The 18,098-nt window shown below is 35.0% G+C and overlaps 1 protein-coding gene across 8 annotated transcripts in view; it reads left to right on the top strand.

The window, feature by feature from the left end:
• Positions 1 to 18,098, top strand: part of DMXL1 (Dmx like 1) — a 175,844-nt gene that overhangs the window by 95,392 nt on the left and 62,354 nt on the right. For 5 of the 8 annotated variants that reach the window (XM_050794413.1, XM_050794412.1, XM_050794411.1 and 2 more), the window contains 6 exons: positions 173 to 434; positions 2,568 to 3,658; positions 4,465 to 4,656; positions 7,827 to 7,903; positions 9,932 to 10,059; positions 10,543 to 10,791. In XM_050794413.1, the coding sequence (XP_050650370.1) occupies positions 173 to 434; positions 2,568 to 3,658; positions 4,465 to 4,656; positions 7,827 to 7,903; positions 9,932 to 10,059; positions 10,543 to 10,791 (1,999 nt within the window). Of the gene's footprint in view, positions 1 to 172; positions 435 to 2,567; positions 3,659 to 4,464; positions 4,657 to 7,826; positions 7,904 to 9,931; positions 10,060 to 10,542; positions 10,792 to 11,123; positions 11,238 to 18,098 lie in introns of all 8 variants that reach the window. The other 3 variants (XM_050794408.1, XM_050794414.1, XM_050794415.1) reach the window with 2 other exon arrangements.

The following is an 18,098-nucleotide window of genomic DNA, read 5'->3' as shown; positions in this document are numbered from 1 at the left end:
GTTGTCAAGTAGATTTGGTAAAAGCAAGCAGCATATGTTTTGTTTCTTATCCTTCTTTGCTAATTTTGGATATTTATAAAGCCTTATATTTTTCCAGTTATTAGTGAGTTAACTGAATTTATACTAAAATGAAACCTGCTCCTGCTTATTTAAAAACAATTTTTTTTTAAAGGTGTGTCTTGAGAAATTGAATGACATTCAGTTGGCTCTTGTAATAGCAAGACTCTATGAGTCTGAATTTGATACATCTGCAACATATAAATCTATTTTACATAAAAAAGTTTTGGGAATCGATTCTCCTGTCAGCAAACGGTGTTCATTGAACATAAATATGCATCATGATCCTTTTCTTCGGAGCATGGCATATTGGATTTTGGAAGATTATAGTGGTGCTCTGGAAACATTAATAAAGCAACCTATCAGAGAGAATGATGGTAAGCTGCACTTCTAAGATGTTAATGATTAAGAGTATTATTGGTAATTGCTACATGTGCAGATCACTCTATTAGGTGGTAAGGGTAATACAAACAAATTGAATTCATGGTCTTTATAACAGTTTTTGGTTGGTTGTTTGGTTTTTTCCTCCAGAAAGATAAATCCTTTGAAAACAAGTAACTTTGGATTTTCTGTTTTTACAAAATAGATTTACTGAACATAAATATTGTCAACACTTGAATGTAAACATATTGAAGAAATACTGCTATAAAACCAGTTTTTAAATCTTAGGTTGAATTTAGTGTGTTTGTCAATCAGTTTTAGAATTCTTATAGTGAAAAATGTGTTCAGTGTAAAAAAAGGTTGACTTAAGTGATACGATTAGAAAATCTTTAGCTAGATAAACTTTTTGACTGTCTTGTTATGAACTGGTAGAGCTTATGTACTCTTTTGAGTCTACTAGTAACTTTTCTTTTAGAAATCCTCTTTGTTAAAGCTTTCTCAGAGGCCAGTATAAAATGGAATTCTTTATATAGATGCGTATAAAAAGGAGATTTACTGTTCAGATATTTTTTCATAGATTGAATTGTGTTTGGTAGCTGATAAAATACATATTATATTATTTGGAATACCAATTAGAAAAGGGTCTAGTTTATAGATTGTGATGTGGTATCATTTAATCAGGAAGTGGCCTTTGTCTTACTTTCTAAACCTTTGAGAAAGCTGGTTGACTCATTTGTTTAAGTCTCCTAGCCATTTAAGCTAAAGATTTTCAAACTAGCCTCTGTGTAATGAAGGAAAATGTAAATGCCTTTTCCAGCCACTTTCTAAGTGTTTTTATTTAAAAAAAAAAAAAATTTAGATGCCGTATCTTGCTTTGTTGCCCTGACTCATCTCAAACACCTGGCGTCTCATGCCTCAGCCTCCCAAGTAGCTGGGACTACTGGTGCCCCCAACCACACCCAGCTAATTTTTTGTATTTTTAGTAGAGATGGGGTTTCACCGTGTTAGCCAGGATGGTCTTGATCTCCTGACCTCGTGATCTGCCCGCCTCGGCCTCCCAAAGTGCTGGGATTACAGGCGTGAGCCACTGCGCCCGGCCTGAGCCATTGCACCTGACCTTTTCTCATACTTACACGTATTAATGTAAAAATTGTATTTTGATTTGGGACTAGTACATTTGTACATTTTTATATACTTTTATTATCAATTAAACTTGTATTATTCTAGAAGAAAATTGCAAAAAAATAATAATAGTGGCTTTAACCAGAATGATTGGAATGGAGGCAGAGAGAGGTGGTTGGGTTTGGGATATGATTTTAAGATTGATTAGATAGGACTGGATTTGATATGGAGTGTAAAGGAATTAGGAATCAAAGGTAACTCTTGGCTTGTTAGATTGAATAATAGGTAAGTGATACGGGGAAGTACTGTTTTAGATCATGAAGCTTTCTCTGATAAGGTGAACTTTGAGCAGAGAACTGGTTGAAATGAGTTAATCAATGTAGATATAGGTAAAGAGTGGTTTTAGTCAAGGGCACGCTAAATAAAAAGGTCCTGAAGCAGTACATGTAAGTAGAAATGAAATGTAGGCTTTTGGATACAGGAGTTTAGATTTTCAGTGTGAAGTTGGGACTGGAGATAGAGATGACGTCCAAGTTATCAGCGTGTAGATGTTATTGAAAGTCATGGGACTATATGAATTCAACTCAGGAAATATATATAGAAAATAAGTCAGCAGTGTGAACCCCAGGAGACTCTCAGCGTTCAAAGGTAGAGAAGATGAGGAGGACTAGCAAAGCAGACTGAGGAGAAGTATCCAGGGAAGTAGGAGAAAAAGAACTAAGAGTCTATAACTGGATGTTTTAAATTATCCTAGAATGTTACCTGAAGAGATTTGTTTCAATGGGAAAGAAGCATAATCTTTGTTTTCCTACTTTGTTAGAACATGTCCATTATACATATGATGCTGTCTCTTCAGTGCCATGGATCATTGTGGCCTATTAGTAAAATTTTGTCAAAAGACCCTGTAGATGAAGGTGTCATAGTAGAGAGAAAAGACACTGTGATACACACACACAGTTCAACTCTTGAACAACTTTTCTTGGCTCATAAAATGAATTTACTTTCAGATCAAGTTTTATCAGCCTGTAATCCTACAGTTTTTAATTTCTACAATTATCTAAGAACACATCCTCTTTTGCTGAGACGTCATTTTGGATCATCTGATACATTTTCCACACATATGAGTCTAACAGGAAAAAGTGGACTGGCAGGAACAATTAATTTAAGTGAAAGACGATTATTTTTTACTACTGCCAGTGCTCATTTAAAAGCTGGCTGCCCGATGTTGGCTTTGGAAGTATTATCAAAGATGCCTAAAGTCATCAAGAAAACAAGACCTTTTTGTAGAGCTTCTAGTTTTCTGGATACTAGTAAAGACAGTTCTCCTTCTTCTCCATTAAAGTTGGATGCAAGGGAAGATAAGTCTTCTGCCATTGATTGGTCACAGTCACTGATAAATGGTTTTGGATCTTCTTCAGAGGGTTCCTCAGAGAAGCAATCAAACTCTACTCTTTCTTTTGACTGGAGCCAACCAAGTGTTGTATTTCAGGATGACTCTTTAGAGTTAAAATGGGACAGTGATAATGATGAAGAAAATGAGGATGTCCCTATTTCAATGAAAGAACTAAAACCTTTACAGAGAAAAACAGATAAAAAGTTAGATGATGTAAGTTCTAACTACACAGAATCTTTCAGCACACTAGATGAAAATGACCTTATAAATCCATCAGAAGATATAATTGCAGTTCAATTAAAATTTAGAGCATGTTTAAAGATTCTCACAGTAGAACTTCGTACTTTATCTACCGGCTATGAAATAGATGGTGGAAAATTGCGTTACCAACTATACCACTGGCTTGAAAAAGAGGTGATAGCTCTTCAGAGGACTTGTGACTTTTGCTCAGATGCTGAAGAACTACAGTCTGCATTTGGCAGAAATGAAGGTGAATTTGGATTAAATGAAGATGCTGAAGATTTGCCTCATCAAATGAAAGTGAAACAACTGAGAGAAAATTTTCAGGAAAAAAGACAGTGGCTCTTGAAGTATCAGTCACTTTTGAGAATGTTTCTTAGTTACTGCATACTTCATGGATCCCATGGTGGGGGTCTTGCATCTGTAAGAATGGAATTGATTTTGCTTTTGCAAGAATCTCAGCAGGTATGTAATTTACTTGATAGTCAAAAATAGTACATGTCTAAATCTGTTTTTGGTGTTGCTTTTCTGGTTTTGAATACTAAGACTTGATTTTCTTCATTACAGTCGCTTTAGGGAATGCTCCCTTTTGTGTGGTCCTTCATATTATGAATTAGTAAAGATGGGTATTTATAGTAGTTTCAGGCAATTCAGTATCAGGCCTTATGACCTGCTTTATTCACACTCCAAAGTGTTGTCTGAATGCCTTGTAGGGTGACAGACTTCTTATTGCAAAAGGATATTGTCTTGTTTTTGTTTTCCTTCTCTGTCCCCCCTCAAATGTCTTTTTTTTTTTTTTTTTTTTGAGATGGAGTCTTGCTCTGTTGCCTAGGCTGGAGTGCAGTGGCACTGTCTCGGCTCACTGCAAGCTCCGCCTCCCAGGTACAGGCCATTCTCCTGCCTCAGCCTCCTGAGTACCTGGGACTACAGGCGCTCGCCACCAAGCCCAGCTAATTTTTTGTATTTTTAGTAGAGACGGGGTTTCACCATGTTAGCTAGGATGATCTCGATCTCCTGACCTCATGATCCGCCCGCCTCGGCCTCCCAAAGTGCTGAGATTACAGGCGTGAGCCACCGCGCCTGGCCAATGTCTTGTTTTTAAATATGATTATTGGAATGCAGACTTCTTCACATCCCTTCTAACTCTAAGTTTCTATTATGCTTTTATTTTTTAATTGTTTTGAAGTGTTTTAGAGAGCCCTTGATTTACTGAAGTAATGGTTTGTAACTATAAATAGTTGGTTAACGTTTTATCCCTCTTTGTTTTTAAGGAAACGTCAGAACCGCTATTTTCTAGCCCTCTGTCAGAGCAAACCTCAGTGCCTCTCCTCTTTGCTTGTACAGCCAATGCCAAAACAGTAGTTGCCAATCCATTATTGCACCTTAGTAATCTAACACATGATATTCTCCATGCCATAATAAACTTTGATTCACCACCCCACCCTGATATCCAAAGCAATAAAGTAAGTATGCTTGGTTTCAAGCTTTCAATTCATCTATACAGTGATAGAACTGCAAGATAAATATTAAGGTTGTTTTTTTTTTAAAGTAATTTTAAACATCAGACTAAGCATAGCAATTGTTACCTTATCAAGTTTATGTTGATTCCTATTAAAGAAATCTTCTGGTTGTAGACTGGCTTATCTTACTCATGTTACTTATACCCAATAGAGTTCTTGAAATTTTTTTTTTATCACAGTGCTTATTTAGTCTAGCTGCTTTGAGAAAAATAGGTGAATATGAGTGATTGCTTTAGTAGTACATTTAACCAAAAAGCTCATTGTTTTTTAAATATAGAAATTTAATATTTTAATGTAAAGGCACTAGTATGCAAATGAAGTTTTCCCTTATTAATATTAAAGAAATCCACATTTTAGGGATAATGTGAACTATTTGCCCCCATTATTCCTCTAGGGTAGGCAGTACTTTGTGAACCAGCTACAACAGAATCACCTGCAGTGCTTATTAAAAGTCTGGATTCTCAAGTTCACTCCAAACTTATTGAATCAGTCTATGAGAGTATGTCCCAGGAATGTATATTTTTAAAGATGCTCCTTGTGTGATACTAATGCATGCAACTAATTATATTGTTATAGTTAATTGTCTAATCCACCAAAGCATCCTATTCATCGTTACTCTATCTGCTGTTAATGTCGCATTTTATCTTTACTTTCCAGACATATTGAAATCTTTTGAAGTATAACTGACATTGACTATTTTCATATATCCCTAGAGTTGTTTTTGAGTGTTCGTTTGTTTTTTTAATAGACTATCATGTAGCTCTCATCCACCTCACAGGTTATATCACACCAATTTGATTTTCTGTTTGCCTGATGGTGGACTCTCCTACAATTTTAGCCTGTTTAGTTACCTTAATCCTTGCAATTGAATTTCACTACTTATTTTTCTGTACTGCTCTGTAGTATAAATGCCCATAGTGCTTATTATACAGTTTGGAATTTAATTTCTTTCAGATTGTGCTCATTTTAGCCAAATTATATTTCATATTTAAAACTCAAATTATAGCATACCTGTGGTGTATCAGTTAGCTTTTGCTGCTTAAGAACTGTCCTGAGGCCAGCGTGGTGGTTCATGCCTCTAATACCAGCACTTTGGGAGGCCAAGGTGGGCAGATCACCTGAGGTCAGGAATTGGAGACCAGCCTGACCAACATGGAGAAACCTTGTCTCTACTGAAAATACAAAAAATTAGCCGGGCATAGTGGCACATGCCTGTAATCCCAGCTACTCGGGAGGCTGAAGCAGGAGAATTGCTTGAACCCGGGAGGCAGAGGTTGCGGTGAGCCAATATCGCACCTTTGCGCTCCAACCTGGGCAACAAGAAGAAAACTCTGCGCCCACCCACCACCCCCGCAAAAAAAAAAAAACCTATCCTGAAACATTTGTGGCTTAAAGAGCCATCATTTATTTTGCTCATGATTCTGTGGGTTGGTTCATTAGTTCTTTGGTTTGGGCCAGCTGTACTAATGTCTGGACTCTCTCATTCATCTTTGGTCAACTGGTGGATTAATTGGGTTCTAGATGATTTAAGATAGTATCATTTACATTTCTGGTGGTTGGCACATGTTGACAGCACTGACAGGAGAATCTGAGTCATATATATCTCATCCTCCAGCAGGCAAGCCTAATATATTGGTCTGGGTTCACCAAAGAAACAGAATCAGTATGTATGTGTATGTATATAATGAGAGATTTATTATAAGGAATTGGTTTATGTGGTTTTGGAGGCTGAAAAGTCCCAAGATCTGCAGTTGGCAAGTTGGAGACCCAGGAGAGCTGAAGGTGTAGTTCCAGTCCAAATCAGAAGGCCTGAGAACCAAGAGAGCTATGATTTAAGTTCAGGTCAGAAAGTCAGCAGGCTGAAGACCCAAAAAGAGTTGATGTTTTAGTTCAAGTCTGAAGACAGGAAAAACAATATTCCAGCTCAGTGCAGTTAGACGCGAGTTACTCAGCCTTTTTGTTCTTTTCAGGTCTTGTCAGTTGAGTCTACTCACATTACAGAGCACAATCTGGTTTAATCAGTCTGATTCAAATGTTTGTCTCACCTGAAAACATCTCACAGACATCCAAAATAACGTTCGATCAAATGTCTGTGCACCCCATGGCCCAGTCACACCTAGATTTTTTTCACGTGGTGGTTTCAGGGGTTCAAGAGCAGCAAGAATATAATTTGCAAGGCCTTTTGAAGTATAGATTCAGAACTCACACTTTACTTCTGTTGGGTCCTCTTGGTCGAACAAGTCAAGCCCAGCTTAGATACAGTGAGTGGAGAAGTAGGTCCAATTCTCTCTTGCAGAAGCTGCAAAATATTGTGATCATTTTTGCAAGTCCCATACATAGTTTTTGTCATCTTCAATTTTATATTATCTTTTAATTCATACCACGTTTTATTGACATTTCAAGGAAAATTTGGCAATTAGATTTGATATGTCATTCTCCATTTTTATCTACAAAAAGACTGGCATACTTCACAATCAGAATATTCTAGTCTAGTTTGCTTTCTTACCTAGCTGAAACTTCTCCTTCATCCTCAGTTCTACCTAATGTGACGGCACTTGCCATGCCATGTTTAGAGTCTTCTCTTCCTTAAAACAAATGCCTGACTTCACTGCCTTTCAGTTACTGCCTTTCATACCTTATATCCTTTCTCTTTTCTCTAGTTTCAGTCTCTTCAAATTGTTTTCTAAGGTAACTAGAATATGTGGTAGCATATTCTTCAGTGACCTGTCCATTGGTGAACTGTCAGTTATCAGACTGTCTCTTCGTATTTTGGTTGAGGAAAAAGCAGATTGAGTGTTGGAGGGCTTACTTTAATACACGGTTCATGCTCTACTGGAGAGCTGACATCTGTTCCCCTTTGCTCTAGAAAAAGAAATTAGGCAGCAAATGTGTGTTTTATAATTTCTGCTAAAGGCTTCAGTGTGTTTTGTTTAAATTTTCTGTAGTGAGACTCATGTAGATAAAAATGAGTGTTATAGAAAAAATGGAAATAGTTTATGAAGGCAAAGAATCAAAAATTTTTTCATTCTTTTAAGAATGCTGATTATAGTAGGTCTTGAAAAAAAAATCTGTACTTTAAAAAGGTTATACTTAATTTTGTTTTTGTTTTCCAGGTATATGTAATGCATACTTTAGCAGCCTCACTTTCTGCTTGTATTTATCAGTGCCTTTGTGGTAGTCATAACTACAGGTAACTATCTTTTTATGAAATTTAAGAATGCTTACAGTAAGCAATGAGGTTTCATATTTTGTATGTTAGTGATTTAGAACTATATAAAACAGTCTATTTTAAATAATGCAAACAGCGTATGGTTGAGGTTTTGAGTACTTTTTGTTCATCTTTGAAATTTTTATGGCAAATGAATCTCAAACCTTTATTCAGTGTAACTTATTTAGCAGCCTATTACTGATCAGTGCCTTATGTCAGACATTGTGATTGGCACTGAGAATTTTAATGCAAATAATAAAATAAGGTCTATTTCTTAGGGTCAGTCTAGTTAGAGACAAACATGTGAGCTGATAAATGATATGTATGTAATATGGCATAGTACTAAAATGGTAACTACAATGAAACGGTAGATAGTAACAGGTTCAGGGAGCACAGGGGAGGAAGTAACTTGGAATTGAGAAAATTTTACCAAATAATTGATGTATGGGATATTTCTCTGTATTTCTCTTTATGTTATAAAGTTTTACTGTAATTTATTTAGGCTTTAAAAAAATAGTTTGTTACCCTCTGGGGTCTTTCTGTATCTATCTTTAGTTCTTTGAAATACTCTATTTCTTCAAATATTGTCTCATCTCTTTTCTATCTTTCCTGTTAAACAGATATTGCAACTTCTGGGTCATTTCTTAATGTTCTTTTAACTTTCCCATCCTATGTTCCTTTTCTTTATCTCTTTTTGTTTCATTTCAGGATAAATTCTAGCTTCATTTTCCAAACACGGATTCATTATTCAGCAATGTCCTGTCTTATTTAGCAAGAATTTATATTTTAGAAATACTGTTTTTCGTTTTCAAGATCTCATTGAATTTAATAGTTGCTTCTGTTTCTATAACATTTCTTGATTTAAAAAATTTTTTTGAGTATGAAGTACTTTAATTTACTGATAAATTGGGTTTCTCAGGTGGAGATCTTTTGTTGAGTTTGTTATTTCTTACATGGTGTCAGCCTTCCTTATTGATTTTTGGTTGTCTATCAATTTTGTTTTTGAATTTTCTGTGGGTAGCCTTACTTACCACCCTGGTTGTGTATTTCCCAAGGTAGCTTCAACTTGATTTCGTTAACCCTGATCCTTCAGTAATTCAGTTTCTTATTATTTAGACTTTATTTTCATTAACTTTTTATCTTTCCTATCTATGATTTCTGTAGGAATGAGGGAGGTTTTTTTTGTTGTTACTCTGCCATCTTGAAACTGGAAAGTAAAGAGAAACTACAAAGGCATCACAATGTTATAACCAATGAGATTTGCCGATCATAACACATTTACACCAATAAATGTGATATATTTAAGTATTATATTCATGTACTTAATGTATGATGTAGGCATTTCTAAAGGACTTAACATAATTCCTTACACCATTTTCTGTCAGAATTATTTCATAGTGTATGTCAAGCTGCAAGTTTTTTTGTTCATTCATCTGTTAGTCTTCGCTTTGCATCTTTTACTTGGGGAAGCTTATTCTGAATTCTCAAATTGTGTGAAATACTCCTCTATTTTGCCTTGATAGCATCGTATGCATAGGTTTCATCTTTTAAGAGCAGTATGATAACATTATTTGTGTTTTGTTTCCCTATTAGAGTAAATTTTATAGGGACAGAAACATTGTTATTCCTTATATGCCTAGTACCTGCTACAGTGCCTGATGTAGGGTAAACTAGCCATTATACATAAAAGGAAGCCTAAAGTGACTTCATTTTCAACCAGATAACTATGTTTTTAAGTCAAATATGTAAGCTTGCTACTTGTGGTACATAGCGATTTAGTTTTCTCATTTGTACTTACTCTATCTCTTAAAATGTGTTTTAATTTAGAAAATGTGTATATTTACACTTAAAGAATACTTTGTTTTCATATAACACTAGACTGTACAGTATAGTACTTAGATGTACTAGCAGTATAATCAATAAGCAGAAATTGATAGTCTTGAAATTAGATCTGAAACATGAAAATATTATATACAGTTTATAGATTTAAATATTGTTTTCTTCTCTTAGTTCATTTCAAACAAATCAGTTTACTGGAATGGTGTATCAGACGGTACTGCTTCCTCATCGACATTCTTTGAAAACAGGAAGCTTAGATGAAGCAATAACTCCCAATACATCACCAGCTCAGTGGCCAGGTATAATTTTTATGTGTAGATCATTTTTTTCTTAGTCTTGTTTATAATCTTAGATAAGTAAAAAGACGATTTTAGTTTTGCCGCTTGATAATCATTATTAAATATTGTTAGAATTGATACCATTTTAGTATTCACCACTCATTCTGAATTATACAGTTACTTAACATTAGTATTCCGTGATCGTTATACTAATATGACTCAAATGTTTTGTAATACCGTTTTTTAAATCATTTTGCTTTTGTCATACTGGAAAAACATGTCTATGAAATTTTATCTATCAGATCTCAGTCATTAAAGATTTTAATGTTTCTCTCAAATAGCCTATTTGTGCATTAACTGTACTAACTGCTACTACTCTATTGGAAGAACATACAGTATTAAATCCTGATACAATACATTTTTTCCTAAAATTAGGAAAATATAGTTAATTTTTAATTTTAAAAATTTATGGTCGGTGACAGCTATGTTTGTTTGTTGTTCTAGGAATAACTTGTCTAATTCGACTTTTGAATTCTTCTGGCGAGGAAGCCCAGTCAGGGCTTACAGTCTTGCTCTGTGAAATTCTCACAGCAGTGTATCTTAGTCTCTTCATCCATGGCCTGGCCACACATTCAAGTAATGAGCTATTTCGGATTGTGGCCCATCCTCTAAATGAAAAAATGTGGTCCGCTGTATTTGGTGGAGGTGCACATGTTCCTAGCAAAGAACAGACACATTCAAAAGCTTTACCTGGTGAGTTAAAAAAAATTTTTTTAAGACTGAAGCTTTATTTATCTGAGTGATATCATTCTCAAATGTAATTACATTTTAATTTAGTTATAGAAAGTTCTTGTTACAGACCATTTGTGAAAGCATGAACAAATAGTTATATGGTAAAATGCAGTATTAAAGTTTCTGGTGCAGTTTTTAATCTTTAAGATATTCCTGTACCAACAATTAGAACGATGATCTTATGTAAATTTATTAAATATTTTACTATTGAAACTTTCATCTGTTTTGAAACACACTGTAATATTGGTTTTTGTTCTATCCCAAATACAGATTCTTTCTTCTTTCTTTGGCAGGAAGGCACTTTGCTATGCCTAGCCCCCACCAGGTAGTGGTATTCTCCATGGAATGTGTGGGCTTTTCCAAAGCTCTTTCAGCCATCAGTTCTCATAGCCCTCCCAGTCTTGCAGGCAAGATATGAGCTTTAGAAATAGGCTTTTATCATTCAGCTTGCTTTGTGTTGTTTTGAGGGGCTGGGGTACAGTGGGCCAGTTTTATTTTGTTTGGCATTTATAGAAAATTGAGAAGTTTCCTTTGATCAAGCCATATTTTTGATTTAAAACAATGATTAGCAGTTTAGAAAACTCTCTCTGCTATTTTATTCTGCTTTTAAATTCTTTGTTTTTTATATCTCTGACCCTTAGACTTTAACATTTTAAAATGTGTAAAAATGAAACACTGTCAGTGCTAATCATAGAAAATCAGACTATGGCTTGAAATGACTAGAAAAACATTTCAAATTAGGCTGCTTTATGATTTGCATAGTATGATTCCGGCCATTAGAGTTTTTGGATTTCTAAGTGTTCATGATGAAAAGTAAATATTTTAAGTGAATATTTAAGTGATTTAAGTGATGAAAAGTTAATATTTTTTTCTAAGTGAAAAGTAAATATTTTAAACAATTATATCCCCTTTTAAAAACTTTCTAATGTTAAAATTGTATTTTTTTTCATGTGTTAGCCCATGTGTGATAATCTTGGTTTTTCAATTGTGGAGGGCATGAGGAGTAGGTTTATTTTTAATATATAGTACCTGAAAACTTATTTCATTCTCTACTGATGTTGAATAAATTGAAAATGTTAAATGTTTTTCCAAAAAAAAGCCCTATGCGTACATTTAAGAGAGAAACTCAGCAAAATGATTTATCTCTTCATGAATTTTCATTCACTTCTTCCCTGACGTTTACACTGAACATATGCTTGGACATATAGGTGTATGTGGGCTTGGATATATATATGTTTTGGGAGGTTAAGCAGTTGGTGAGGGACATGAGAGAATAAGAAAAACTTGAATTCGGCTTCATTATTTAGGAGAAAATTATTGCCAAAATCTATACCATGATTGATAAATATTCTTTGAATGAAGCTATATTAAAAAGAAGTTAGAAAAGTTACTATCTTGTTAAAATATTTAAAAGTTATTAGTAGCAATGTTGGCATAAATTATACTTTTCAGAAGCAGTTTCCACTAAGCTGTGGCCCTGCATGACTATATAGCAAAAAATCATGATGGCCTAGCTTCTACTTCCTCTCCTTAATTGAAATTGTTTCTTCAGTTACCTAGGACTCTCATACTTTCTAGTCTGGGTCCTGCCTCTTTCTTCCACCAAGAAAAAACAGGCAGGAATTCCTTTATGTATAATACTTACCATGAGGCAAATGCAGTTTATAACTTAGAGCAGAGTTCAATCAGCTTTTTCTGTAAAAAAGCAAATATATATTTTAGGTTTTGGAGTCCATTTGGTATCTCACAACTATTTAGTTCTGCCCTTGTAGCACAAAAGCAACCATAGACCATTTGTAAACAGATGAATATAGCTGTGTTCTAATAAAACATTATTTATCTGTTGGATTGCAATTTGCCAACCCCTGCTTTACAAGTAGAAACACTTTATTATTGCTCTATTTGGAATAGAATATTTGCCTTCTCTGTTAAAGGAATTTCAGGTTTTAAGAACAACTAAAGTTAATATTTTGGGACATAGAGTTCACCATGAGTCTCTTAAAGTATTTGACCTAACCACAAATTGTACTTATGAAATAGTATAAATGGCATCAGAGGGATAATTTATAATCTTCCCTGCCATGGCCCTTAGCTTCCTTGAACAAATCTAGGGGCTAATACAGTTTTTGCTGTTGCAAAATTCTGAATATGTAGAATGCTAACATGACTTCTCCAGAAGCCTGATACCATCCTGCCTAGTACTCATCCACCTATCACACTTCACTTACTACTTTGATGACAGTTTTATCTCTCTGGTCCCTGCCATTTGCCTTAAATTAAACTTATTTACTTCTTCTTTTTCTTCTTATGCATGTCAGATTTCATATGCAAATTTATCTTATTTAACAAATTTACCTTTGCTTATTAAAATATTAAGTATTTTTAGTTTTTGTAACATTCCTTTTCTGTTTTTTAAAAAGTTGCTTATTGTGCTTTTTGTATAGATTTTTTTTTTAAAGACTAATTTCACATGAAATTTGCCTTGGACTGTATTTATACTTGAGATATCTGAATTCAATTAAGGAAAAACTTTCAAAGTCAAGGGAAGTAAGATCCACAGCTCTGTTGAGTTTAATTTTAAATTAAAAATTGGTAAATTAATTTTGACCATGTTTTTAATATGTTCTGAGAAAAATTCATTTGTTAAGACTGTGATCTTGTTGATGTAAAATGTTTACAAAGGGGTAAATTATTGCTAAGGAATGTCCAGATATCCATAAAAAGAAAATGAAAAATCCGTTCTTATTAACTAGCCATCAGGTCTCAATTTCTTCTATTTTCCTGAGCACAGATGTATGTAAAGAACCTGACTGAAAGTCCAGGTTGATCTTTGTATAAGGTTGGTGCAAAAGCAATGGCAAAAACCACAGTTACTTTTGCACCAATCTTATTAACCCCTCTAGTTGTTGGTTGTAGGCAAAAATACCATTACATAAATTATTTTGGGGAGCCATTATAAGTCCGTCATAAGCTGTATCCTACCACTTATTTAACCCCAAGTAAAAAATAAAGTGACCTAAAATTTAATCTGCATCTATATGTTTAGCCTCAATCAATAATAAGGAATACTGAAAACATATTGTTCACTTAGTGGTAGGGCTGGATAGAGTCATATCCAGGTTATATGGTGCTCATCTGTCCTTGAGTACCCAGAAAGTATTCTAAATACAATCATGGAAGTAACTGAAGGAGTACTTAAAGAAAACATGAATGGTACAATTTGTCCATTTGCTAACCAGAAAAAAAAGGAATATATTCACTGAATAATGAAAACTAAAGGCCTGCTGGTTTCAAAGCCGATCTAATTGGAAAAGGAGCAGGAAGGCTGGGTGTGATGGCTCACACCTGTAATCCCAGCATTCTGGGAGGCGTAAGTGGGCAGATCAGCTAGGTCAGGAGTTTGAGACCAGCCTGACCAACAAGGTGAAACACTGTCTCTACAAAAATTAGCCAGGTGTGGTGGCGCACGCCTATAGACCGAGCTACTCGGGAGGCTGAGGCAGGAGGATCGCTTGAACCTGGGAGGTGGAGGTTGCAGTGAGCTGAGATTGTGCCACTGCACTCCAGCCTGGGCAAGAGAGCAAGACTCCATCTCAAAAAAGAAAAGAAAAGGAGCAGGAAGAAAGAGAAAGGGAAAGAAGTGAAGGTCCTATGGAGTAGGGATCCACTGAAAACTAGAGAGAGAAAATTTCAGAACAGAAAGTCAATCAAGACAAGGAACTACTAGCAGCATTGGCTTTTAATATAAAGTTCAGAAATCTCAGTTTTTCGAAGGCATTATTATGTTGCCCTGAAAACTTAAAGGCAGGACAGCAACCTGATAAATTTTAGGTTGTAGGTAAGCAGTTCTGTGTGTTTGGATTACTGCTAATCGTAATTATGATGTCCCAAGAGTCTAATTGCATTAAGTAATGTTCAATATACATTGTTGACCAAGGGAATAAAACAGTGTATTTTAGAAAAGTCAACTTGAGGCCGGGCGCGGTGGCTCAAGCCTGTAATCCCAGCACTTTGGGAGGCCGAGACGGGCGGATCACGAGGTCAGGAGATCGAGACCATCCTGGCTGACACGGTGAAACCCCGTCTCTACTAAAAAAAATACAAAAACTTAGCCGGGCGAGGTGGCGGGCGCCTGTAGTCCCAGCTACTCGGGAGGCTGAGGCAGGAGAATGGCGTAAACCCGGGAGGCGGAGCTTGCAGTGAGCTGAGATCCGGCCAGTGCACTCCAGCCTGGGCGACAGAGCGAGACTCCGTCTCAAAAAAAAAAAAAGAAAAGTCAACTTGAATCCAGTTAAAATTAATGTATATTTAAAATTTTTTATCTTTTATATTTGGCCAATGAAAGCTGATAAATCTAGAATATTTCATCTTCCTGACGACTCAAACCAGTGTCAAAGCATTGTATATTGAAGATGAAGTACATGTATGTTGAAATACATTGTATATTGAAGACGAAATTCATTGTATGTTGAAGATAAAATACCCTTAAACATGTTTTCTAAAAAGTGTTCCATAAGTTTCGGTACTGTATTATGAGAGGAATTTGAAAGCCATCATTTGTTTTCCTTGTTCTGTTATAAATTTGGATTTAAATTTTCTTTGCAATGATGGCCTCATGAACTAGATTATATTTCATTCTATATAGCTATTATATACTTAATGTATTCTTGTAGTAACATAATATTTAAAGATAACTTAAGCTTCATAACTGAAGAAAATGATAGATTTTTATTAGATGCTAGTCTGGCAGGTCAAAATTCTTAACAAAAATGTTAATGTACATGAATTAATTTTTAATTAAATCTTTTTTTGTGAATTCCACTTTATATGTTATGGAAGAGTTTGATTTTTCTAATTAACTAAAACTGTAGTGCAGGTATATGTTCATGGAGCTCTGAATTATTTTGTTACTGTGATCGATTTTTAAAGAAGATAACCAGCTAAGAAATAGCAATTTTCAAAAAATTACTTTTTCTGCTAACAGTTAGAAATCCATACTTTTGCTTTTTATTCTATATTATAAATAAAACAATGTTTTAAAGAAATTTTATTGTGTTTTGTGATACTTGCATTTATATGAACTGTGAATTATCTATCTTAATAAATTCATAGTAATGATTTTTTTATGTCTCCAAGTTGAGGAATGGAAATATAAAATAAATATTTTATTTGTGGTAAGCATGTCATATATTTTTTACTATGAGATTGCTAATGATATTCTAGACATAAAGTTTATTTCTGACTTATTATGCTAAAACAGATCAGAAAATCCATGTTTTGCTTTTTCTTATAAAATTTTTATAAAAATAAAAGTTCTATATTCAGTATTCAAAGATTATCACATCATTGCTATCATTCCTTTAGCAAAATAAGCAAAACGGCAAAATATCTTGACTGGAAGAGCTAAGACTTGAGCATAGTAAAATGTAAAACAAAATAGGTGATTTAAGATATAATTGAATATGCCAAACATTTAACTGGTGGTTTATTATAAGGAACTTTTAAAAGACTGCTGAACTTCAAACTAACTAATTCTGTGGAAGGGAATACTTTTTTTTTCTATTCTTTTCTTTTTGAGACAGAGTCTCATTCTGTCGTCCAGGTTGGAGTGCAGTGGCGTGGTCTCAGCTCACTGCAGCCTCCGCCTCCTGAGTTCAAGTGATTCTCCCACCTCAGCCTCCCAAGCAGCTGGGATTACAGGCATGCACCACCACACCCAGCTGATTTTTGTAGTTTTTGGTAGAGATGGGCCAGGCTGGTCTCAAACTCCTGACCACCAGTGATCTGCCTGCCTTGGCCTCCTAAAGTGCTGGGATTACAAATGTGAGCCACCACGCCTGGCCAGGAGTACATTTTTTTGTTAGACTTTTCATGGAAGACCATAAAATGTAAATTTTAATTTAAAGTTTAAAAAGTATTCTATTCATTAATTTTACAAATGACTCAGGAAGGCAAATTTTTATATAAGAGTAGAGAAAGCATAGAAGATAAAAGAAAGTCCAAGAAGTGTGCATGTATAGATTTTTACATGTAATTATTGTTTTATTTCACTGGTAAAGCCGGATGACAAAAGAAGAAACTAACCTTGTAAGAAATACAACATTCATTTATCTGACCTAGACTCCCTCATTCCTGTTTTCTTCTTCTTTTTTTTTTTTTTTTTTTTTTGTGAGGCAGGGTCTTGCTCTATCGCCCAGGCTGGAGTGCAGTGGTGCGATCACAGCTCATTGCAGCCTTGGCCTCTTGGGCTCAAGTGATCCTTCCACCTCAGTGCCCCAGGTAGCTGGGACTACAGGTGCATGCCATCATTGATTAGCCTAGTCAATTTTTTAAGTTTTATTTTTGTAGAGACAAGGTCTCACTATACCCAGGCTGGTCTTGGACTCCCGGACTGAAGTGATCTTCCCACCTCAACCTCCCAAAGTGCTGGGTTTACAGGTGTGAGCCACCATGCCCTGCTTCATTCAATATTTCTGTGTACCTTACTGAGACCAATCATGGGATCTCTCTCTTCAACCCAGTTTTCTAGTATTTCTGGCAGTCCTAAGTCCTGCAGCAAAATGGCTTGAATATATTTTCTCCATTCTAATTTTTTTATTATGACTAAAAACACATGATATAAAATTTACCAAGTGAGCCATTTTTAAGTATATAGTTTAGTGGTAAGTCTATTGTGATGAAACAAATCTCTGGAACTTTTTCGTCTTGTGAATCTGAAACTATACCCATTAAACAGTTTCCCTACTTCGTACAATCCCTGGTAATCACCATTCTACTCTGTTTCCAGGAATTTGATTACTTTATATACCTCATATAAGTGGAATTATATAGTGCTTTGACTTTTTGTGACTGGCTTATTTCACCTAGTATAATGTTCATCCATATTGTAGCTTACAACAGAATTTCCTTTTTAAGGCTAAATATTCCATTGTGGGTGTATACTCCATTCACATTTTCAATAAGTTTGTTGAGTTTGGGTGATATCTTATATACAGAACCGTATTGTGGCATTCAGGGTGATTGAAAAGTAAGTACAACTCTAGGGCAGTGACTTCAGGCTTTTGAATACATTACCTTATCCATAAAACATGCTTGACCAAATTCTCAATATATGTATATTTATGTCTACTGCTATCTATCCAGATGTTAAACATTGACAAAATTTAGTTTCTTCTCCTACTTTCCTTCCTCCCCTTCTTTCCTCTGCTTTCCTGTCCCTCTGCTCCCATCTCTCCTTTCTTCTTGTCCCTTCTCCTTTCCCTCTACTT

The sequence above is a fragment of the Macaca thibetana genome, chromosome 6, assembly GCF_024542745.1.
Source record: "Macaca thibetana thibetana isolate TM-01 chromosome 6, ASM2454274v1, whole genome shotgun sequence".
In the NCBI taxonomy this organism is placed as follows: domain Eukaryota; kingdom Metazoa; phylum Chordata; class Mammalia; order Primates; family Cercopithecidae; genus Macaca; species Macaca thibetana.
This window is presented reverse-complemented; position numbering and strand designations above follow the sequence as displayed.